Source organism: Eriocheir sinensis, chromosome 12 (assembly GCF_024679095.1).
Source record: "Eriocheir sinensis breed Jianghai 21 chromosome 12, ASM2467909v1, whole genome shotgun sequence".
Lineage (NCBI taxonomy): Eukaryota > Metazoa > Arthropoda > Malacostraca > Decapoda > Varunidae > Eriocheir > Eriocheir sinensis.
In genome coordinates this window covers 13,654,575-13,678,163 of record NC_066520.1, presented here as the reverse complement: position 1 = coordinate 13,678,163, position 23,589 = coordinate 13,654,575, and the positions used below count along the sequence as shown (strand labels likewise).

The 23,589-nt window shown below is 41.9% G+C and overlaps 3 protein-coding genes across 5 annotated transcripts in view; 2 read left to right on the top strand and 1 right to left on the bottom strand.

The window, feature by feature from the left end:
• LOC126997443 (death domain-associated protein 6-like) overlaps window positions 1-8,501 on the top strand; it is a 28,248-nt gene extending 19,747 nt beyond the window's left edge. The window contains exons 11-12 of the mRNA XM_050858534.1: window positions 457-1,006; window positions 2,110-8,501. Of these exons, the coding sequence (XP_050714491.1) occupies window positions 457-1,006; window positions 2,110-2,669 (1,110 nt within the window). The 3' untranslated portion in view covers window positions 2,670-8,501. The remainder of the gene's footprint in view (window positions 1-456; window positions 1,007-2,109) is intronic.
• A 2,088-nt stretch (window positions 8,502-10,589) lies between these two features.
• LOC126997439 (uncharacterized) overlaps window positions 10,590-23,589 on the bottom strand; it is a 90,160-nt gene continuing 77,160 nt past the window's right edge. For 2 of the 3 annotated variants that reach the window (XM_050858532.1, XM_050858531.1), the window contains 3 exons: window positions 14,359-14,755; window positions 13,227-13,330; window positions 10,590-12,646 (listed from right to left, as the gene is read on the bottom strand). In XM_050858532.1, the coding sequence (XP_050714489.1) occupies window positions 12,448-12,646; window positions 13,227-13,330; window positions 14,359-14,755 (700 nt within the window). In that variant the 3' untranslated portion in view covers window positions 10,590-12,447. Of the gene's footprint in view, window positions 12,647-13,226; window positions 13,331-14,358; window positions 14,756-16,822; window positions 17,035-23,589 lie in introns of those variants that run through there. The other variant, XM_050858530.1, reaches the window with a different exon arrangement.
• LOC126997441 (CB1 cannabinoid receptor-interacting protein 1-like) overlaps window positions 20,040-23,589 on the top strand; it is a 173,142-nt gene continuing 169,592 nt past the window's right edge. The window contains exon 1 of the mRNA XM_050858533.1: window positions 20,040-20,729. Within this exon, the coding sequence (XP_050714490.1) occupies window positions 20,655-20,729 (75 nt within the window). The 5' untranslated portion in view covers window positions 20,040-20,654. The remainder of the gene's footprint in view (window positions 20,730-23,589) is intronic.

Below are 23,589 nucleotides of genomic sequence, written 5' to 3'. Positions count from 1 at the left end.
TTTCACTAGCATGGATGTCACTTCTATTTCTTTTCTGACTGCCTTATGCCTTTCATCCATATATCAGGGTTGTCACCAAAAGGACTTTATGAAAGCACCTCCGTGATGTAGTGGTTAGCATGCTTGACAATGAATCTGCAGGCCTGGATTTGATCCCAGCCTGGGGCAGTCAGCACCCAGTTCACTGAGCTATTCATCCTCCCTTTCAGGTTTGTTTATAAATGATTACCTGGGGAAACCTGGGGAAGGCAAACTGTGGTAACCCAAACAGTCATGCTTGCCCTGCATCACGGGGCTCAAAGGCTAATAAGATGTACAGCGAGGCCACACTTAGCTTGGTGTTTGCCTCCAGCTTTACCTTTGCTATTTCCAGTTTTTTTCTACTAATTGAGACTTATAAAGCCTCACCTTCCCAAATGTATATCCTCATATCTATCATTATTTGTCTGTCGACAGATATTCCAAGAGTATGTGGACAAAGAGGCCCAACAACGAGAGGAAGCGGATACAGGTGGTGGAAAGGACAAGACCTCAAAAAGTTCAGTGAAAGAAGAGTCTGATTCTCAGGATCCCTCCAGAACAGTTGAAACCCAAGAGGGAGAGAGCAGTAAGCTAGATGATAAGGAGAGGGACAAGGTTTCTGTGGCAACAACAGAGAGACAAGGGTTGGTTAAAAATGATATAGATACTGATAGGCAGAGTGATGGAACTACATCCTTTAAAAATGAAGAGGAAGGAGAAGACAAGGAGGAGGAGGATGATTCTGTAGACGATATGGAACAAGATACAAGTGATAACGAAGAAGGTACATCAGATGATGATGAAGATGACCACACAGAAGATGAGGATGTGAAGGAAGAGGAGGAGAGTGAACCCACCCAAGAACAGACCTCTTCAGAAGTAAAGAAAGAAGATTTAGATTTAGATGATGAAACAGATGATGAATTGAAAGATGTTTTAGCCAGTGCTTGTAGGGATGAAGAAGAGGAAGAAGACTCAGAAGAAGGTATGTATCCAGGGCTTTCATTTTTAAAACTTTTTTCACTAGACTTCACCTTGCCACTCATCTTATTATCACCATCTTGTGGACCATGATAGACAAAAGGTAGGAACCCTGTAGCTTCCTGTAGTCACCACCAGGCTGAGCCATACTGCAACATATGTCCCACTGCCGTTTGTTTACATCTCTATGTTCAAAATGGCTGCACCAGATGCCCGCCCACTGGTACATCATCTTGCCCCCCCACACCCCAGCCAGCCAATCAATACTCGGAAAATCAAAACCTATCAGGAACCACCAACACCTCAGTCATAACCCCATGAAAGCCCAGAAGTAATCCACCAAAGTAAATATTGTCCTCTATACACATCAGAAATTTTTTAGTTACACTTCTTTGCTGGTAACTATTCACAAACTTTAATCAGTGTCTAGAGAACAGTAATTGCTTCACCAAACCAACCTCCCTTAATCCTTCATGATGTCACCACTGAGCTGTTTGCGGCTCCTGCTTGGCCCAGACTCCAACTGCTGCCCGTTCAACTTACCCACAAGGGTGAGGTGCCACACAGGGACAGAACAGAGTGGTGGTCCAACGGTTGGGCAGAGATGATGTAATTTTAATCATATTGCCCAGACCTCACATGACTGAGTCATCAAAGTAGTCAGAAGCCTGCTTGGGCTTTATGTTGAATAGCTAGCTGGGGTGAGAACAAAACAGAACACAGTGACAAACATACCAGCTGGCTAGTGGCTGGTGGAAACGTGGCCTTTTGATCATAACAAGTCATCATGTGACCGAGTCATCAAATTAGTGAGGAGTCTTTAGTGGTTGCTGAAAAATAGTCTCATCATACACCATATTTGAATTTTTAACTATACTCTCAATGGGTAAACCTGCGTAAATACTAAACACATACTCTTGTTTATCAAAGGTTGACTGTGATAATAATAACAAACAGCAATAATATCAAGTGCAGCCACTGCAACAGAAGTTTGGAGTTTTAACTGATATTGCATTAAGTTATTTTTAGTCAGGTAGGTGCAGTACATGTGGGTGAAAAGGGAGAGAGGGTATCTATGTTACTACTACTACTTTATTGCTTCTACAGATATACCAGTATTAGATTCTGAGGAACTTCTCCAAGAGGAGTCCAGGAGTGTAAAGACTGAGGAGAGCAACTCCATCACATGTCTAGATGAAGAGAGTCCTTCCACTGCCACACCTGCCTCCTCAGTGCTCCGGAATAGTGTGAATGGCCCCCCTGTTCCCACCACTAACACATTGCCTGCCTATTCATCTCCCACATTCACCACTGCTGAGGACACGGCAGAGTCCCATCCAGTATTAGATTCTGAGGAAGTTCTTCAGCAAGAGGATTCCAGGAGCATAAACAGTGAGGAGAGCAACTCTATAATGTGTTTGGATGATGAGAGCAAAGATAATAGCCCTGCCATTGGCACACATGCTGCCTCAGTTTTCCAGAATAGTTCAAATGGCCCCTCTGTTCCCACCTCCAACTCATCACCTGCTACTGCTGCCTCCACTGCTCATTCATCTTCCTCATCCACCACTGCTGAGGACATGGCAGAGCTCCACCAGAAGCGTCATCTGGAGGATGAAAGTTCACCAGCCTGCAAGAAGATATGTTTAGAATCCCCTAAGTCATAGCTGTCAAATCTGAGGGGTTAATAACTTTTTAGTCTGTTAGTTCATAAGGTTTAGTGATGAATAACGTAATGATTATTTTTGTATTGAGCCTTCTTTTAATAGGAGGTCGTGTAGAAGTCAGGTTCTTTATATATTTCATACAAATACAGGTATACCACCAGTCTACAACCGATGGTCCGGCGCCCTTTTTTAGTCAAGGCAATTTTACAAGAGGAAACTTGAAAATCCCAGGACTGCCAGACTAGTGTTCTGGCTGGCCACAGATGGCATTGTGTCAAACAGTTTATGGTATTGTACAGTTTGCTACTTTGGGAGGGGTAGTACTGTAATAGTCCTTGTAAGTACAGTATTTTTGCATTTGTTAAATAATCATGTTGGTTCATAATCATGTATATAATAATGTCATTATTTGATTTGCATTGAGTATTTACATTAATTGATATTTGGTTTCCAGCAGCCCATAGTGCTTCAGAGACATGGAAAGGTTTGGCCAAATTAATGGGTTAGAGGTGTGCCCATTAATTACTGTTATGTCACATAGTATTGCAACAGCAGGAGCTGGTCAGTCAATGGAGTAATTTTACAAATATTTAAATTACATGAATTGTTGCTATCCATTTCCATGACTGGGAAGTCAATGGAATATTTTCCTGAGTGAGTATTTGTAGTAAATGAGATATTTGCTTTGAAACTTTAACTTAAATTAAATCACAAGTTGATAAACATTTTCATGCACTGTTTTCAACAAACACCGCTGAACCATTGAATGAAAGATTTAGTTTTTTTTGCTGTAGCTTCTGTCTTAATATCACATAGCTTTTCTCCTTTCCTCTGTTGTTACCATAAGTATTTGAATTTCCAAGTTCACACAATTTATTTTTTATATAGAACTTGTAGTTGATGAGTTGATGGTTTAAGTAAAAAAAAACCCCAGTTATGGAGAGACTTCTCAAATCAACTTAAAATGTCTTTTGCTTTCAAAATCAGCTTGATAAGATGTCACAATAATTCAAAATTGATTGCACAAAGGCATATCACTGCCTGTAGTGGGCTGTGGTAAGCATCTTTGCAACAGAAATGATTCACATAGCAAAAACAGAGATAGCATGTTTTCTTATTCACCAGTAATGCATAGAAGTGATGAACAGCAGTTTTAGGAAGGTAAATCCATGTAAAGATATTAGATCCAGAAGTAATGAGAGCACGAAAAAGTAAAAGTAATCTATGCATTTTTCACTCATTTGTAATAACTTTATCTAATTTTGGACTAATGGGATTTTCTGGAAATTCACGTTCAGATTATTGAACTTTTACTATATTGATGATTTTAAAATATTTAACATTATAACACTGGGACTGAGAGTGCTGTGAAGTGTAGGAGGGGCATTTCCGGTTTCCTCCCTGTTAATTCATAAGTGAGCCAGCTGCGCGGGAGCTTGCTCAGTTGGACTCTCGGGAGTGCAGGCGTCTAGTGAGTAAAGTGATGCCGTTGGATGTATGATCTCTAATAGTTATAACATGGTATCTTAAAAAAAGTAAGTCTTAGTTGGAATACATGGTCAGTTTGCTGCCTGTTGGAACAAGTTGAGAAAGGACTAATGAATGCAAGGAGGTCCTCAGTGGCCCGCTAACCGATATCTTTAAAATGTCGGTAAATTCTGGGTATTTGCCCAGCCTATGGAAAGTAGCTAATGTGATGCTGATTTTCAAAAAGGGAGAGAGGTCAGCCACCTCAAATTATAGCCCAATAAGCTTAACAACAGTTTTAGGCAAGATGTTGGAGTCCGTTATAGCTAGGAGTATTTGGGACCATCTAGAGAAGCATAGTTTAATTCATGACTCACAGCATAGGTTCACAGAGGGTAGGTCTTGCCTTACTAACCTGTTGTCTGTCCTACACTAAAGTAATCAAGGCAGTTGATAGAGATGAAAATGACGAATAGTGTATCTAGATTTTATTAAAGCGCTCGACAAAGTCCCTCATCACTGGCTATGACTTAAATTACAGGCTCACGGCATAGATGGGAAAGTCTTGAACTGGATTAGGATGTAGCTTGGAGGTAGGAAGCTGAGAGTGCAAATCAATGGTAAAAAATCTGAATGGGGCAGTGTTACGTGTGGAGTCCCGCAGGGGTCGGTGCTGGGTCCACTGCTTTTTATCATTTACATCAATGATTTTGACACAGGAATTAGTAGTGATGTCAGTACGTTCGTAGATGATACCAAGATTGGTAGAATAATCCAATCAGACCAGGACGCTAGCATTTTCTAGGATGAGCTTGACAGACTATATGATTGGGCGGGTAAGTGGCAGATGGAGTTTAATGTTGGGAAGTGTAGTATTCTGAGTTTAGGTAGGAATAACCCCTCACAATTACTCCTTAAATGACACTCCTCTAAGCAGGTCTAGGTGTGAGAGAGACTTAGGACTTCTAGTGAGGGCTGTCCTCCGTCCTAGGGCTCAATGCATTCAGGCTAAGAATCGTGCAAACAGGGCACTTGGTTTCATCTCAAGAAGGGTAAGCAATAGGAGCGCTGAAGTCATCCTCGAACTTTACTTAGCACTAGTTAGACCTCATCTTGATTATGCAGTTCAGTTCTGTTCACCCTACTATAGAATGGATATCAAGATGTTAGAATCTGTACAGAGGAGGATGACAAAGATGATTCAGAAAGTGAGAAAATTGCTGTATGAGGACAGACTAAAGCATTTAAATCTACACTCTAGAAAGGCAAAGGTTATGAGGAGACCTGATTGAGGTTTATAAATAGATGAAGGGCTTTAATAAGGGGATGTTAATAGGGTTTTGGTTGTAAAAGAGCCAGGTAGAACACATAGCAATGGTTTTAAGTTTGATAAATTCAGATTCAACAAAGACAATGGCAAGAATTGGTTTACCAATAGAGTGGTGGATGAGTGGAATAGACTTGGCAGTCATGTTGTGGGTGGCAATACTATAGATACATTCAAGAAGATGTAGTGCAGCGACTTGCCTGATGGGCGAGCCTCCCATAACTCACTCTGCGAGGGGGGTACCTCTTTGGCTGACTGGTTAAGGAGTGGCTCTCCTGTCTCGCTGGTCGCGGGTTCGATCCCCAGTGGCGGCAAAACCTTTTCTTGTCTGGATTAATTTCTCGTGTGTTTCATTACATGCAAAGGTCATGTGGAAGTGTAGTAAAGAGAAAAATTCTGGCATTTCAAAGAGGTTGGATAAATTCATGGATAGTGAGGCTTACAGCAGCTGCCTTGTATAGGCCAACCAGCCTCTTACAGGCTCCGTATGTTCTTATGAGTGAGTGAGAACATCGCCCCTACAGTGATACCAAGTATGAGTATACTACCTTAGCTGATTTTTCTGCATTGGGTTTGATGTCAGAGTATAGTGTTTGCCTGAATGTTACAGCTAATTCCTTAGCACTGTAAGCCTGGGTCCATGTTCTTGACTTTAAGCTCAAAGGCCAATAGGATAGGGATGAATGCTGAAGCACAACACTGCCTAGTAGATTCCCCTAAACTTTGCTACTACTATACCTATACCTATTTGTATACGAGTAGTAATACTGGGGCTAATGTGAAGCTGGAACATTTGTACTCGTGGGTATTGTCTTCCTTCTCTTCTTTAGAAAGTACAATATTTTATTTTATCTCTATGCCACGTCACTTCAGTATTCTGGACCCATATTCCTATTGTTTTTAGATCATCTACATTTTGCAGTCATTATTATTTCCTGTTTGCATCTTTCCTATTTATTTCCTGGGAAGTTAAATGCTTATATGAAATTTTCTCATATGTTTCAGTCATGACTATACACTCCATCAACCAAACTATCTATTTATTTATCTATCTATCATCTAATTATTTATATATTTGTATATAGATAACCAAGGTATAAATTTTTTGGTCCCACACCACAAATTGTTGGTCATATCTTGACCCTTTACTCCCAACACTGCACACCTGTTCTTTGAAATTAGTAGCATGCACCACTTACTGCTTTTCTTTCATAGCACTTTCCTTGAAGCTCTCATTTCCCACCTCATGGATGTCTTACTGATACATATAAAAAATCTTGCTTGGTGGTCAAGTGGATAATTTTTTCCCCAGGTTAGTTTGACCAGGCTCATGACTGCTGTCCCTTTTGAATTAGTATTTAGTACATCAATATTTTTGATTGAACAAAATAATATGACGGCAGCCAGTGTTGCTGTTCACCTTGACCATCCTGTCTTTCATGTCTGTTCTATTTTCTTTTGATGTTCTGAAATATCCCACTTTCTAGCATCCTCCTGCAACTTAGTTCTGCTATCAGACTTGAAAACAAAGAAATAATGATTTTGAACTGAAAAAGTAATTATGGAAATAATGTAAAAAAAAATATTCTGCTCATCATTATTGTATGAGTGATTTACTATTTACAGGATAATTCTCAACATTTTATGAGAAATGTAGTGATTAAAACTGAAGACTGTTTTTAGTCACATTTCAGGCATATTACTGACCATCGAAAGATGAAATAAAAAAAAAATCAATAATATGAACAAATTTCTTGAACTTATCCAGATTTTTTAATATCATGTGTAATTTCAGGAAGTCAGAATTAGTACTGTGCACTGGAGTAGCAAACACAAGGAGAGAACTGACCAAAATTAAACTTGCCAACAATGAGAAATTAATTTTGCAAAACACTGGAAAAATGTTTTTGCCAATGTGAATGCTGTAAACCATCCAGTCGTGCCAAACATCAGTTGACGTTAACTGGCAGTGCCTACTGCACCCATCAAGTTTTCAACTGTAGCCGAGGACAATTTCTCCAGAAATGTTCTCCCATATACTATTCTTCACCACTGCCCATCCCAGGCCAGGAAGAAATAGTAATGAAAGATAAACTGGGTCTACAATACATATAATGGAATTAGAGGACACTGCTATTCCAAATCAATAGTTCATTGAATATTTTGTTCTTGCTACAAGAAACTGGTGGCAAAGAAAATTTAATCTTACTGTAATTATAGTAGTGTAATTATCAAAACAACTTTGACACTTCTCGGATTTGTCTCACCTTGGTCAGGCCTGGCACTCGCTGGAGCTGCCACAGGCCCCTTCCTCTTGTCCAAAAGAAAATGGAACTTCCATTAAAGAGCCTGTTGTGCTTGATCCTGCAGAGGATTTGAGGATTTGAATTTTGTATCTTGGGACAAGGTTCAGTGTTGCACCCAGCTCAAGCGTGCAGGTAACTTTACCCAGGTTTCCCATTTATCGACCAACCTGCACGGGAAAAGAGGAAGTGAGTAGGGTGTATGGTGACTGCTGTATCCAGATTTGATAAGAGAGTTGAGGCATGTAAGATCTATAATGGAACACCAACCATTACATAGAGGATACAATGAATGTTAAGCCATTACAGTAATGCTTACAGTGCCTGTAAAACTGCTTGCCAACAATCATATATCAGGAGATCTTACCTGTAAAAAGACAGGCCAAGATTGTCATTACTATTGAATGTGGAAGATGTTTGTCTTGTAAACCATTATGTGTACGCATCATGAAGCAAATTTATAAAATTTGAAAGCAGCGTGATGAAGGTCACTAAATAACCGGGTACCAGCGGTGGCTCAATGCAAGTAGGTGTCACTCGGTGTGATCTGCGTCCTGTGGTGTCATACCAAGTATGTCCCCAGAAAGCAGTGATTTGCGTCCTGTGGTGTCATACCAAGTATGTCCCCAGAAAGCAGTGCAATGTCATTTAATGCTACTTTCTTTTGTACAAAGTCTCTTGAACTGTATTACTTACAATGTATTTATTATGTACAAATAAATTTATAAAACTTTCCATGGTAATATTTTTATAAATATTAGTATGGGGGATTATACTGAAACAGATATAAATACATTTAGAGAATATATATGTTATTTTTGGCAACTTTATGGGAATACCTATGAATTTCATAATCTGGAAAGTATACTTTAGTTTCAGGGTGCCTGTCACTCTCCAATTTGAAGTCAAAAGATGAGGAATTCTTGATTACTTTGTATGAAGTGAGTGTGCTGCAGGCCACTACTCAGAGTTCAAGTGTGGGTTAGTTATATCTCGACTTTTGATGTCTAATCTGTCACTGGTAGTAAATAACTCTTGCATTATATTTAACCCAGAAGCTGCGGCACTCGTGTTTCTTAAAGACCCCTCTAAGCAAATTAATGAGAAAAAACATCACTCACACAAAATATTATATGTATCAATGCATTTGTGATCAAATGCATATATATATATATATATATATATATATATATATATATATATATATATATATATATATATATATATATATATATATATATATATATATATATTTTTTTTTAGGGGGGGGGTGATATGTCATGGCAAGAATTTGGCTCGTCGCTGGTACTCGGTAAAGCCACATATCTGGCATGTCACTGCTACCAGGTTAAGGAATTAATTATATTAACTTTTATTCAAGTAAGTAAGAAGTTCTTGTTGCTTTATATGATGGTGGAACCATGGGATGAAACACTACAGTGAGTATTTCTTAAATAACACTTTTATTTATACATTTAGCACAGGAACTTTTTTTCAAATACTTAATTACTGTCTAAACAGCTAAATCTGGGAAAGCCTGTCCTTTAATAATGTCTTGAAAAGTAAACTTCTATGCTAGTTTGTGAAATATAACACTTAAATTTTCTACCTTCATTCTAACATATTGACCTACGCATGATGGCTTAATCTCACCTAATAATTTGGTTTCTGTAATGAAACATAGCATTTTGTGATCACTTGTTATACATGTTCATTTATATGATCATTATTACAGCACCCTTTTACATTGTAAGGTCATGCAGTTTTCATTTACACAATTCTTCATGGCCACTCAGTTCTTTTGTAATGGCTAAGACTTGCACTGACCGTTGCTTACATTTATTCATGCACTGGAGTGATCGCTAAATGGGTACCTGGGGAAGGTAGACTGTGGTAACTTGGATGTTACACTGTTGCCCTGTGTCCTGGGGTAAAGGATTCTCACCCACACCACATGCTCAAGACAAAATGAAATGAGCACCAAGGCTGCCCAGAGCTTAGCCTATGTCTCCAACTTTACCTTTACTATATCATATACACATATACACACAATAACTTATTTGTTTTTCAAACGATATGAAGACTAAAGCGTGTCATGCTGAACTTTGGCTGTGTGGGATGTTCCAGTGTCTCATCTGCCCCAACACAAGCTGCCCTTGCACTCTTACTGCTCTTCATATAATGTACTCAGTATCCACATTTCTTTCCATCAAATGAATATTTTTGTACTTGCAGTGAACGGTTATTTCTTTATTTATATTCAAATAGCTTAGTTTAAATAAGAGCTTAATGTGAACATTTCATTGTTCAAATGTTGTATCATAAGTTTATTTCCATCACTTATATTTGAAAGTATTATTCTTGCCAATTTTATTGTTTTCTTCACAGATACAGGGTAACAATCTCCTTGTTGGATCCTAGTTTTAAACATGCTTATGGTTGCAGTTTTCTATCTATCAACTTAGGTGAATTCACATTATGCAAGATTATGCAGAACTCTTTTGTCATAAATAAAAACTGGTTAATGTGTGCCCTGCAAACAATCGTAAGTCACACCTGTATTATTTTTTACCATAGTTGCGGGACTAAAAATATACTATTGTCAAGGGACAGTTCAGTTCAAAATATTGCCTGCATATCTTCCAAAATAGTGGCATTTCTAATCTTATTTTGGTGTTAATTTGGTATGTCCGGTTACCATCATCTATGCAGAACAGTGTATATGTAGCTTTTGATATTAGTCATTTGTATTTATTTGTATTTATGTATGATATATATATATATATATATATATATATATATATATATATATATATATATATATATATATATATATATATATATATATATATATATAATGATTAATGAATGTTTGCCAGGAAAGGCAAGTTATATGTATTGTGCTTTCCTTCTGGGTGGAAAAGGCAGACCATCAGACCTGTGGAATGTTTGTTGATGAACTTTTCATCCAAAGAGTGCACACATCCAGGACACAACTTTTCAAGCTTTCAACCTGCAATTGAGGAATCACCAAAGTCTAATAAGGTTTATTTTCAAGAGACATTTCAACCTCAAGTCAGCAGGCTAAAAAAAGTTTAGTGAAATTGCAATTAACTGAAGTGTGATGGATGCATTTTTTCCATGGAATCATGCAAAAACTCTCCAATGTGGAAAAGCTGTGGCACAGTAAAGGGGAAGTGGCACCAACTGACACCTTGAGCAGGATGTAGGTTCATACTATTGCTTGGCAGAGTGTGTACTTTCTTGATTTATAACAGAACCAAAGTATTACCTGTACAAAATTATTATAGTTAGAGAAGCTTTATAATATGCATTAGATATTGAAACATATTACATTAAACATAGTTCTAATTCTGCAGATTATTTATGTACATATGAAGCGCCTAAACATGAGTTTGTAATGAATAACGCTCTGTACAATCTTTTAAGACTAGTATCTTTTTTTATGGAAATATGTATTTATATAATTAAACTTTATAAGACATTCCAGAGTTTATTGCCCAGTGATTGTCATGACAGGTAGTAAGGTCCTCCAGCAGAGAGGTAAAGGTAAAGTTGGGGGCATATGCTAAAGCTGCACATGGCCTCGATGTCCATCTCTGGCACATTGGCCCTTGAGTTTGTGGCGGGAGATAACCAATCACCCCGGGACGCTGGGCCGGTGTGTGTTTACTTTCCCCAGGTTTACCCGTTTATTGATCAGCCAGAAAGGGAGGATGAACAGCTGGGTGGGCTGCACATGACTGCCCGGGCTTGCATTTCGACCCAGGCCCATGGATTCACAGTTATATGTTTTAAATGAAAAGTAATCAGGACTGAGACTTTCCACTGATAAATAAACAACAGCAAATCGTTCCCAGATATGGCTATGGCATATTGAGAGAGGATTCGCTTCCATTAGCTGATTTTTTTTATTCGTTTCCAGCATTTCACAGATTGCCACTTCTGCTACTATCTCCACCACTACTACCATTACTACTACTATTACTGTTATGTACTACTTACTACCATCACTGCTATTACACAAACTTACTTAATCAATTTACAGATATAACCCAGAGAGCGTTTTGTTTTCTCCTTGATAAGATAAAATCATATTCCTTTAGCAGGTTTAGTGATAATAAGGTGACTTCCCTCCTCAGGCAAAGCTGTGGATCTTGTTTGTATTCAGTGTTGGTTCCTGTCTAGGCTGCTCATTCAAAACATATTTAAAGGGAATCATGCCTTTTAATAAGAAAAAAACGAATTTACAATATTCATGCACACTACAAACCTTCGTGCTAGGCTCCCTTGACGTAGGACTAAAGTGAACATACTGCATGAAAGATCTGCAGTCATAATCTACTTCAGACAACAAGATGCCAGTGTTTACATAAGAATCAACCTCTTACATGGTCCCAAGTTTAAGTCATCAGCCTCTCAAAATACAACATATAGTTACCAGTGACAACCTCCAACAGTGTCAGAAGACTACTAAGAATCAGAGCCCACAAAGGAAACCAATAACCTCTAAGTAATATTTTGACGTTTGGCTTGAAATTCTTATGCAATGAGTTACTTTTTTCCTCTTCGATGATTCACAGAGAATGGCCATAACATTAATGTCGGAGGCACAAAAGACATTTTATCCCTGTGGTCGGAGGTCTTGAGAACAGCCTTTTTATCGGATCCTGAAGCCAGAGAAGGTGGTGTAGCCTCTGGAGGAAGCGGACGAGTCGTAGAGGCGGCCTTCGTCCAGCTGCAAGTAAACGCGATCTCCAGACCTAAGATTGAGAACGGCGCTCTGGCTGCCCATCTGGTAGCCTGAGGCATCTCCGTAGGCGCTCACCACTTCGATGCCGTTATGTCGGAGGCTCACCCTGCGATAGGCGAGGTAGGAAAGACGGAAAGGTAAAGGACTGGCGATATTGCTGCTGGTGGTGTTGGTAGGAATGAGGAGAGGTGAAACAGAAGATAACTGATACTGGAAAGACTGTGACTAACCAATACTGCAGAGGTAGCCAACGATGTCAGATTATCGTTCTCCATCTTTTATGTTTGCTGATTTCCAACCCCAAAACTGCCTCCTCCACCCCTTTAACTGGTTTTATATAGAGGTAACGTTAAAACGGTTAATTATTTGTGTTTTTAGCAATAGTTATGCGGCAGAAACCGGTTAATATAATGCTTTGAGTACGATAATCTGGCATCATTGGAGTTAGGTGTTATGCGTGATACACAGCAAAGGATGAAATGGGAGACGCAACGGTACGAGAGTCCTGCGAGAAGACGGCGACTCAGTGCTCCTATTTTGAGTTTCTATAATACTACAAGTGCCAATATACAACATGCAAGTAAATCTTAAGCGAAATACAAACCCTAAGCATGCACACACAGCCCAAATAACACGGACACAAACACAAAGACTCGGGTCGCTGAAGGTGTCACGAACCAACTCACCTGAACTGCGTGTAGCGATCCGACACGGCCGAGAAGGTGAAGAAGAACGTGCCCGTCGAGGTGGCCACGAACTCACTGGAGGCGGCGTTCCAGCCCGACCCACCCTGCACGGAGAGAGGGAGGGAGGGATAAAAGCCACGTCAAGGAGAAATGGTCACAGGGGGGAGTCTTTGAGTGCTCCGTTACCAGATTATCGTACTTAGCCTCTTATGTTTTCCGATTTCCGACCCAAAAACTGTCTCCTCCACTCCAATAACTACATTTATTTATAGTTACCGTTGAAAGGTTTAATTATTAGTGTCTTTTTGCTATAGTTGTGTCTAAAAACAGTAAATACAATGGTGGATACGATAATCTGGCAACCCTGGTTTGAGTTGTCCCGTATTCTCAAACCTTTCGACCCCCAAGCTCACTAATTCGACAAGGCTTTCATAGGAGTTCAGTGCAATTCCACGGGTAGGTTTATGACACTGGTGGTAGTTAATCCTACCTATACTACACTAAAAAAAACTTAAAAAAACCAAGTTATCTCCCTTTTTTTTTTTCTTTTTGATTTGATGTGAGAGAAGGAAGCGTCTGACAGTAGGCTACCATCTTCATTTTCCACCTAGCCGCAGCATCGTTCAGACACGTTCACCCGTAACCTGTTTTGCTATGCTGCTGATGCCTGAAACACAACCACCAACAGTTACTTCTCTCCATTTTCGAAACAATTATCTATCTACTCAATGAGGATGTCACTGATCTACTACAATCCAGCTTAATAAACGAGAACTAAGGATAACTGATAGTGATTTTCCCTTCTCTCCACCGTGTTTGTAAAGGATCTTGCAAGTAGCCTCTCTGTGTTCGTTTCCAGCCTGCTATTCTTCCTGTAGCCGACCTTGCCCTCCCCTACCTTACTGACGAACATCCATCTATCTGTCTGTTTGTGTCTTTGTTAATTTATCTTAGTCTTTCTTTCTGTCTGTCTTCCTTTCTCTCTTTCTTTTTTTTCTGTTTTTCTTTCTTTTTGTCTGTCTTTCTTTCTCTGTCTTTCTTTCTTTGTTTTCTTTCCATGTTTTTCTTTCCGTTTTTCTTTCTTTCCCTCTTTCTTTCTTTCTCTCTGTCTGTCTGTCTGTCTGTCTCTCACCTGCGTCACCGCCTGGGTCAGGATCACTCTGGAGCCAACGGTGGTTCTTGACGAGGCGCGGCGAACAGTGAAGGACTCCCCGTAGCTACTCCCGACCGTCGGCGTGATGGGATACACGCCCCCCGCGCTCCCTACCGTCGGGTTATAGGAAGGGTAGTAAGAGGGGTTGTAGGAAGGGTTGTAGCTGCTCGTCGGGATGATGTTGCTCGGGTAGATGCCGTTGTAGGAGGTCCCATAACCAGTACCGCGGTTGTAGGAATAGACTTGGCGTGCGTTCTTCCCGCTGGTCTCCTCTCGCTCCTTCTCGTTCTCGCTGACCTCCTTTGGCGTTGCATCCGTCGCCCAAGCCACAGCCAGGCCCAGGGCGAGGAGGGACACGGACGCCACGCCTCTCATTCTGCAGTAAGGAACATGAGGTGAGGAATGGGAGAAAGGGAGTGTGGGAGAGTCGTGTATGTGTGTGTGTGTGTGTGTGTGTGTGTATGTATAAGTATTTTATTCTCTCTCTCTCTCTCTCTCTCTCTCTCTCTCTCTCTCTCTCTCTCTCTCTCTCTCTCTCTCCACGTTTTCCTCATTCATTATAGCAAAAAAAGGCTTGTAATTCTGCGTCCTCGGAAGTCTCAGTGAGTTAGATAGATTGCAGCGATGTGGAGGGTTAAGGATTGTTGTTGTTGTTGTTGTTGTTGTTGCTGTTGTTGTTGGTGGTGGTGGTGGTAGTGGTAGTGGTAGTGGTGGTGGTGGTGGTGTTGATGGTGTTGGTGTTGGTGGTGGTGATGTAGAAAAAAGATGTTCCCTGCGTATAAGGACATAATTCTCTACCTAACCTACTTTTTGTTTGAACTATTATGTGAAACGAAGAAAAAAAGAAAAAAATATAAAAAACAAAAAATGCTGCCTAACACCCACACACCCACACACACACACACACACGAAAAGAAGAGCCTCCAACGCGGTGATATTTATGTGCTGTGATCACGAGCCGCATCTCGCACTGGGAACGATCCTGTCAGACACCAAATGCAGCTTCTTACGGGGCCGACCCGCGCCAGGGACCTCCACTGATGGCTAGGGGGATGCTCTGCGCTAACCCCAAAAAGTCTTCACAGTAAAGTTAATAATCGAACTACTACTACTACTACTACTACTACTACTACTACTACTACTACTACTACCACCTTACCTTACCTTACCTTCCCTAACCCTACCTTGTTGCTCTACCTGACTTCCTTACCTTAAACCAACTCATGTATTGCTCTGTATATCTTTTTGAATCGGAGAACAACTGAATCCTGCACTAGAATACCACAGGGATCATAATAGTTATCCTTTGTGAGTTAGTTTTACGATTCAGAGGGAAGAAAAAATGCCACGGGAAACTTAGATAAAAGAAGTAGAAAGAGAATACCTATCGTTCAAATGGAAAATACTGGTTTGGGGAACTCGTCGCAGAAAAAAAAGTTCAAGTAGAAAATAAAATAAGGGGAAAGTAGAATAAGGGGAAAATAAGATAAGGGTTTAAGTAGAAAATAAGATTAGGGAAAAGTAGGATGAGGGGAAAATAAGATCAGAGTTTAAGTTGAAAATAAGATAAGAAAATACGATAAGGGTGGAAAATAAGTGGAAAATAAGTGGAAAGTAAGGTAAGGGTTGAAGTGGAAAATAAGATAAGGGATGAAGTGGAAAATAAGATAAGGGAAAAATAAGATAAGTGGAAAATAAGGTAGGGGTGGAAAATAAGTGGAAAATAAGATAAGAAAATAAAATAAGGGTGGAAAAAGAGTGGAAAGTAAGATAGGGGCTTAAGGGGAAAATAAGCTAAGGGGAACTTGTCTCACAAAATAAATGTCACTGAAGTGGAGAGTGCTGACATGAGAAACTCTCCTCACAAACACATTAGGTAACATTAGCTGAACATGCTTTGTCGTTGCAAGAAATGTATATAAAATGCTGTTCAGGTACATAGAGAAAAGTAAAGATAAAACGTAAATCGGTTTTAAGCATTTCTTCCAACACATAAGTAAGTTCAACGACAAAAAAAATATCGGTAATAACAACATGTAAAAAAAAAACATATATAAAACGTAGATCTGTTCTATGCATATCTTATAACACATAGATAAGTTCAACGACAAAAAACGACTAATAACAACACGTAAAAAATATATAAAACGTAGACCTGTTCTATGCATATCTTATAACACAAAGATAAGTCCAACGTCAAAAAAAAAAAAAAAATAAATAAATAAAATCTGTAATAACAACGTAAAAAAAAAAAGCTAATAAAACGCAGATCTCTTCTATGCACTTCTTCTAACACAAAAATAACTTACACCAAAACCCAAGACACAGGTAACAAGAACAACAACCTGACCCCAAAAGACTGCCAAACTGGTTAATCACGCGAGAGGAAAAAGTGTTTCAGCTTCATCACGTGAAAAGAAACAAGTCGCTGAAAATGGCTTACTCTGCGACGCGATGTGGATGAACCGGGGTGGAAGAGCGAGGTGGAGTGGGGTGACGGAGCGTGGGATGGACGGGCGTGGTGTGACAAGGCGTGACGTGGCGTGTAGAGGCGTGAGATGGCGTGTAGAAGCGTTGTGATTCAGTGGTGGTGCAGGTGACAAGTTCTCTCTCGTACTCACACTCCCGCGCCCTCCTCATCTATATATACCTGGGCGTACCGTAGCGTAATCAGTCTACCTGCGTGCCCGTCATTGTTTGCACTTCCGCCCTCGTGCAGCCTACAGCCTCTCCTGCACTTGGCCCCCTCCTCCTCCCCCTCCCATACCTCCTCGTCCCCCCTTACCCCTCCCCATACCTCCTCGTTCCCCCTTACCCCTCCCCACACCTCCTCGTCCTTCATTAACCCCCCTACACCTCCTCGTCTACCCACACCTGCCTAATTAAGCCTACCCACATCACCTGCCCACACCTGGTTCCCAATCTTGAACCGCGAATGGCATGAAACAAATATGAACCACCTTGACCTATAGGCTTCCATAGGTCCATAACAAACAAACGTAAACAAACACAAAAAAACAGACATAAAGAAATACACACACACACACACACACACACACACACACACACACACACACACACACACACACACACACACACACACACACACACACACACACACACACGTTTAACATGGGGCAGATAGAGAGGGAAAAAAAAGGTTCTTAATAAGTTTAGAGTGAAAAAATAATATAGGAAAATGATAACGAAGAGGTGGAGGAAGGGAGGCGGCAGAGTTTAAGAAGGAGGAGGAGGAGGAGGAGGAGGAGGAGGAGGAAGATAATATGGGAGGAGGAAGTGGAATAATAAACAAAGAAGCGAAAATAAAAACAAAACAAAACTAACAGAAGAAAATAAAAATAAAAACAGACGATAAGAGAAGAGAAGGATCGGAAGGAAGGAAAAGGAAGGAGGAAGGGGCGAGCTGAGTGAAGGGCAAGGCGGAGGAAGAGGGGGAATGATAAACGATGAAACGAAGAGAAAAGAGACGAGAAAACAGAAACAGTAGAAGAAAAATAAAAGAAGAGAAGTATCGGAAGGAGAAAAGGAAGGATGGAGGAAGGAGGAAGAGAGGGAGAGAGCAGAGTGGAGGGCAAGGAGGAGGAGGCGGAGGAAGAGGAGGAAGGATAACAATAGATGAAGAAAAGAGAAAACTAGCGAAAATGAACAGAAGAAAAAATGAAAACAGAAAATAAGAAAAAGAAGGAAAAAAAGGAGGAAGGAAGAGAGGGATAGCAGACGGAGGGCAAGGCGGAGGCGGTGGTGTTGTTTGGCAGGAAGTAACGGCGAGAGGCGCGGCGTCACACAGCACAACACAGCGTAACGCGAGGGTGTCTCAAAGGAGGTCCGCCGGTGGGCAAGGTCAGGGCAGGTGATAATGGTCGCCCTTCCGCCAGTACTGCCTGTCTATCTTAAGTCAATCAATCAATCAATCAATCTCTCTCTCTCTCTCTCTCTCTCTCTCTCTCTCTCTCTCTCTCTCTCTCTCTCTCTCTCTCTCTCTCTCTCTCTCTATCTATCTATCTATCTATCTATCTAACTAACTCGGTCCACAGAGGTCTAGAAAAGAGCTTGGTCGAATCCTTCAGTATTAATGTGCGCGTACAAACTAAAGATAAATCATTTTTTATACTCCAATATCTATCCGTAGTGATAAGCAGGATGACAAGTTTTACGATAACCTTCAAACAATTACGAAACAGAAGATCGGCTTTAAGTTCAGGTCCTCGAGTACAAATAGTTAAGAAGAAACATAATAAAGGGAAAAAACAAATATATGCCCTAAGAAAACCGAATAGGGCATTGACGTACAACAGGAGCATAAAACGACCCACGAGGAGGAGGTTAGGTATAAATAAATCAAGTCTACGGATCCTTTACATACAAAATGGAAACTCGAGGCACAGAAGAGGAATGGGACAGTAACGGTGAAACTTTGAGGAGCAAGAAAAGTGGATGGGACGCTTAGCTGAAGTTTCCTCTATGGGACAATGGTGGGTGTTTTGAAGTCCCAGCTATGCGGACCACACCCAGGAGATTGTGTCCGCTGGGTTCTCCTTACGTGTGTCAACGGCAAGCGGCAAGATCCCCCGCTAACTGCTGATGCGTCCACGGGTAACGAACTGGGGAGGTCTGGCAGAGATATGAGGTGTTGTCTGAGGATGGTAGGGAGAGAGAGAGAGAGAGAGAGAGAGAGAGAGAGAGAGAGAGAGAGAGAGAGAGAGAGAGAGAGAGAGAGAGAGAGAGAGAGAGAGAGAGAGAGAGAGAGAGAGGGGGGGGGGTAGGACGGAATTTGGTGGTAAGGGGTTATGAGGGACACAAGGAAATGCATTGTGAAGCTTTCCCTCTAATAAAGACGTGTGTGTGTGTATGTATGTGTGTGTGTGTGTGTGTGTGTGTGTGTGTATGCAGTACGTCGCGGATGCTCCATAAATTTCGTGCATGAATGTGTTTGTCTGTGCATTAGCTGCGTTGCTCTTGTGTGTGTGTGTGTGTGTGTGTGTGTGCCGCGAGGGGGTGGATGGGCGGGCGGTGTCGGGCGCGTGCGTGGCCGCGGCGTGAGGGCCTCCACGTGTGCCTCGCCTCGTCAGTGTGTTCGGCAGCCGGGCGTCGCACGGAGGTCCTGGCAACTGTCCTCTCTCGCGACCCCTCCCACGCGCCCTCCCTCCCACGCCCTCACCCACGCCCCCACACCCACCTCTCACCCACACACACTCCTCCTTTCCTTCCTACACTAAGTCTTTTGCCCCTCTGCTTCCTCCCAGACAGCCCTTGAAGCCTCGCCGAACGGAAGCTCAGGTGACGCCCCGATACCCAAAACTTCGAAGCGTGGGTTTGCCGTGTGACCTGACGCCTCCTCCTCCTCCTGACCCTCGCCGTGGCTCCTCTGACGAGTGAAGGAAAAAAAGCAACGGCCAGTGAAGCTGCGGAGGAAGGAAACACCCAATAAAACACACACCTCTCGGATCAAACTCTTCCTCTGTCAACGAAAAGCAATCGAGGACTTAGATGTAAGGTTATTATGCTAATGATGCTCCGACGCGCCTCCTCGATATCGACAACAGCAACAGCTTCTCGGGACTCGAGGTTACACGAGTGAGTACGATCGTGTTTCGTGGCTCCGAACTCGCGGCCACTGACCTCGCCGAGTCTGATGAACGTGGCGCCGGGCAGGTCAGGGGCGCACATCTCTGAGCGGAGCGGAAAGGGCTAGTGGTGGGAGACAGATAGGTCACAAGGGCATCAGGGGAGCGAAGGTGAATCAACAAGGGAGACAGGCTGGTGTGCGCGGCGGTCCGTTGGAGTGTGTCGGCGTGAGGCAGGTGCTGACGGGGAGAGGAGGAGAAGGAGTTGGAGGGGCGTCATCTGGCGGCGTGAGGGAGGCAGCGGCGGAGGCGGGGAAGACCCACACCCCGGGGACAGCACGTGGCGGCGTTGGCAGGGTGAACCTCGGGCCGTCTGAGGAACACGAGGATACGCGGGAGGTGACGCAGGGGCTGGCGGCGGCTGACGTACTTGTCCAGCGGCGGAGTGAGCGAAAGCGAGTGTTCGTTGTCCCGGGGCAGCCCGAGGACGAGGACGAGGACGATATAGTGAACGGGGAGGCGTGTAGCGTTTTGTGGGAGAGAGAAACAGAGGTGACGGAGGAAGAGGAAGAAGAGGAAGAGGAGGAAGAGTTGCCAGGAGAGGTAGGGGCGCGATCCCTGGCCCTGGAGGAGCGGCGGCGGCGGAGCTGCGTGGACGGCAAGAAGCGGGTGAGGTTCTCCGTCTCGAGGATGGACTGCGACACCAACTTCAAGCTGACCATGTCCATCAAGAAGGAGTCGGACGGCGTCCCTGTGTTCTTCAAGGTAGGCACGGCACGCACATGGCCACGCACACGCACGCAAACACTCATACGCACACGTGCACGCGATGCAGCACAACACCGCAGTAATAACCTTAAACTTCAAACATACGAAGAGGTAGTTTTAGACACACACACACACACACACACACACACTATACAGGAATAAAGAATAAATTTCCGGATCAGACTCGAAACAGGTGGTCGAGCTTCCATCAGCAAAAGAGCTCATGGAAAGTTTCGGTCTGCCCGGCTGGCTGACTGACAGGCTCGCCGGAAAGGGATTGGGCTCGGTGATAAAACTGTCCGGGGATTAAAGTGATAAGAAGGTAATGAGTTGAGATCGAGTGATGAGCGGGAGGCGCCGGGGAGCGATCGGCTGCAAGATTAATGGCGCGACGACGAGGAGGATATACGGCGCCTGGGGGAGGGAGGGAGGCTGACTACACGGCTGGCTGACTGACTGGCTACTGACTGGCTGGCTGACTGACTTGTTGACTGAGTGAATGACGGGTTGACTGACTAGTTGCCTGGCTGATTATTTGACTAACTGACTGATTGGCTAACCGACTCGACTATTGGGTAGCTGACTGACTGAATAACTGATTGGCTGACAGACTGGCTGACTGATTGGTGGGATGACTGATTGACTGACTACTTGGCCGATTGTTTGACTGACTGACTACTGACTGGCTGATCGGCTGACTGTATAATCAACTGAGCAACTGCCTGATTAAATGTCTGGGTGACTGATAGACTGACTGAATAATAGACAAACAATGGCCGTGAGCGAAAATAAAATGGAGTTAACTAATCTATTGAATAACAGGGTGGGTGAGTGACTGACAAGGAGTGATCACGTAAAACTGCTTGAAGACGTATTGATTCACTCTTTCTTGTGCTAACTGATGGAAAACTGATAGATCAAGACAGACACGCAAATAGATTAATTCACTGCCTAATCAACAGACAGGTAATAAGTGAATGATAAACCGACCTAATGACAGACAGATTAAAGGTGAGACGGAAGGGCAATTGAGTAGCTGATAAGACGACTGAATTCCGGCCTGGCTGCATGGAGGAGGGGAGTGCATGGATGACTGAATGGGTGGAGGGAAGGGTGGTTGATTGAATGAATGGTTGTATGGGTGGACGGATGACTGAATGGATGAATGAATGGAAAGATGGCGGACTGAATAAATTAATGGAAAAATGGCTGAATGGATGAATGAATGGGTGAATGTGGGAAGGATGACTGAATAGATGATTGAATGAAAAAAATGGCTGAATGGATGAATGAATAGTAAAATAGATGATTGAATGAATGAATGGAAAAATGGATGATTGAATGAATAAATGGAAAAATGGATGATTGAATGGCAGACTGAATGAATGCATGAATGGGTAAATAGGTGGATGAATTGCTGACTGAATGAGTAAATGGAAATATGGATGAATGAATGAATGAATGAATGGAAGTATGAACGAAGAAATTAGTGAGTCTTTCTTAATCTCACCGGAAGGAAAAGAACATTAGCGTGAACATTCCTACTGAGGTGTGTCATGCGAGTTTCTTAAAAATTTCAGTAACCATAAACATTAGTAAAAAATATATATATGTGTAGCACGCGACATTATACACTTAGACTTAATACATAAAGTTTGAATCTCCCCAAACAGATGATTTATATGTTACTTTACTCCTATTAAAACAAGAGGAACAACAACAACAACAACAACAACGACGACAACAACAACAATAGCACTACCACCAAAATCAATAGTGTCATGGGTGAGAGAGAGAGAGAGAGAGAGAGAGAGAGAGTCTGTGTGTGTGTGTGTGTGTGTGTGTGTGTGTGTGTGTGTGTGTGTGTGTGTGAGTGTGTGTGTGTGCAAAAACTTCCCAGAACTACATCGAACCAGATCTCACTATTGTAAACACACACACACACACAAACACACACAAACACACACACACACACACACAATATTTAACAGACCACTTCAATACCCTATTCTTCATTGATCGCTAAGATAAAGCAAGCAAAATATTTAGGAAAGAAAGCAACATGAGAGAGATATACAGTTATGAAAATGTACCAACACTTAGTAGTAGTAGTAGTAAAAGTAGTCTTAGTCTTAGTCGTAGTCGTAGTCGTAGTAGTAGTAGTAGTAGTAGAAGTAGTAGTAGAAGTAGTAGTAGAAGTAGTAGTAGTAGAAGTAGTAGAAATAGTCGTAGTCGTAGTAGTGGTTGTGGTAGTAGTAGTAGTAGTAGTAGTAGTAGTAGTAGTAGTCGTAGTAGTCGTAGTCGTAGTAGTAGTAGTCATAGTCGTAGTAGTAGTAGTAGTAGTAGTAGTCCTCACAATTGCTACGAACTTCAACCTTTTCCTAATAGCGTCAGATCATGTTACGTTCCCGCATTCCTACTTTTGGAGAGCATGTTATATTCCTCCCGCCAAAAGAGCTACATTCCCCCTGCAGAAAAGATGTGTGATCGCTCTAATCTTTTAAGGCACTCCTGGCTGCTTTATACTCATGCCCTGTTTATAAATCTTCTAAGTCTCAATCTATCCTGCATTCGTCCATTTTCAGCATTCATTAACTCGGGTTTCAAAAGCTTCTGTCGGATTGTCTGTAATGGTTTTCAACGGGGCTACAAATCATCTTTTATTCAATTATTTTTTGTATTTTTTGTACTTTAGTCAACTTCTGTTCTTAAGTTTTCTAGATGTTACTTTCTTAAAATACAATTGAAAGCATTCCATTTTTCTCGTAGTCATTTAATTTTAACACCACCCACTTTTACTTGCTTTGATCTTTTTTATTTTTTTTATTTATGCTGTTCTGTATACACTTCGATATTG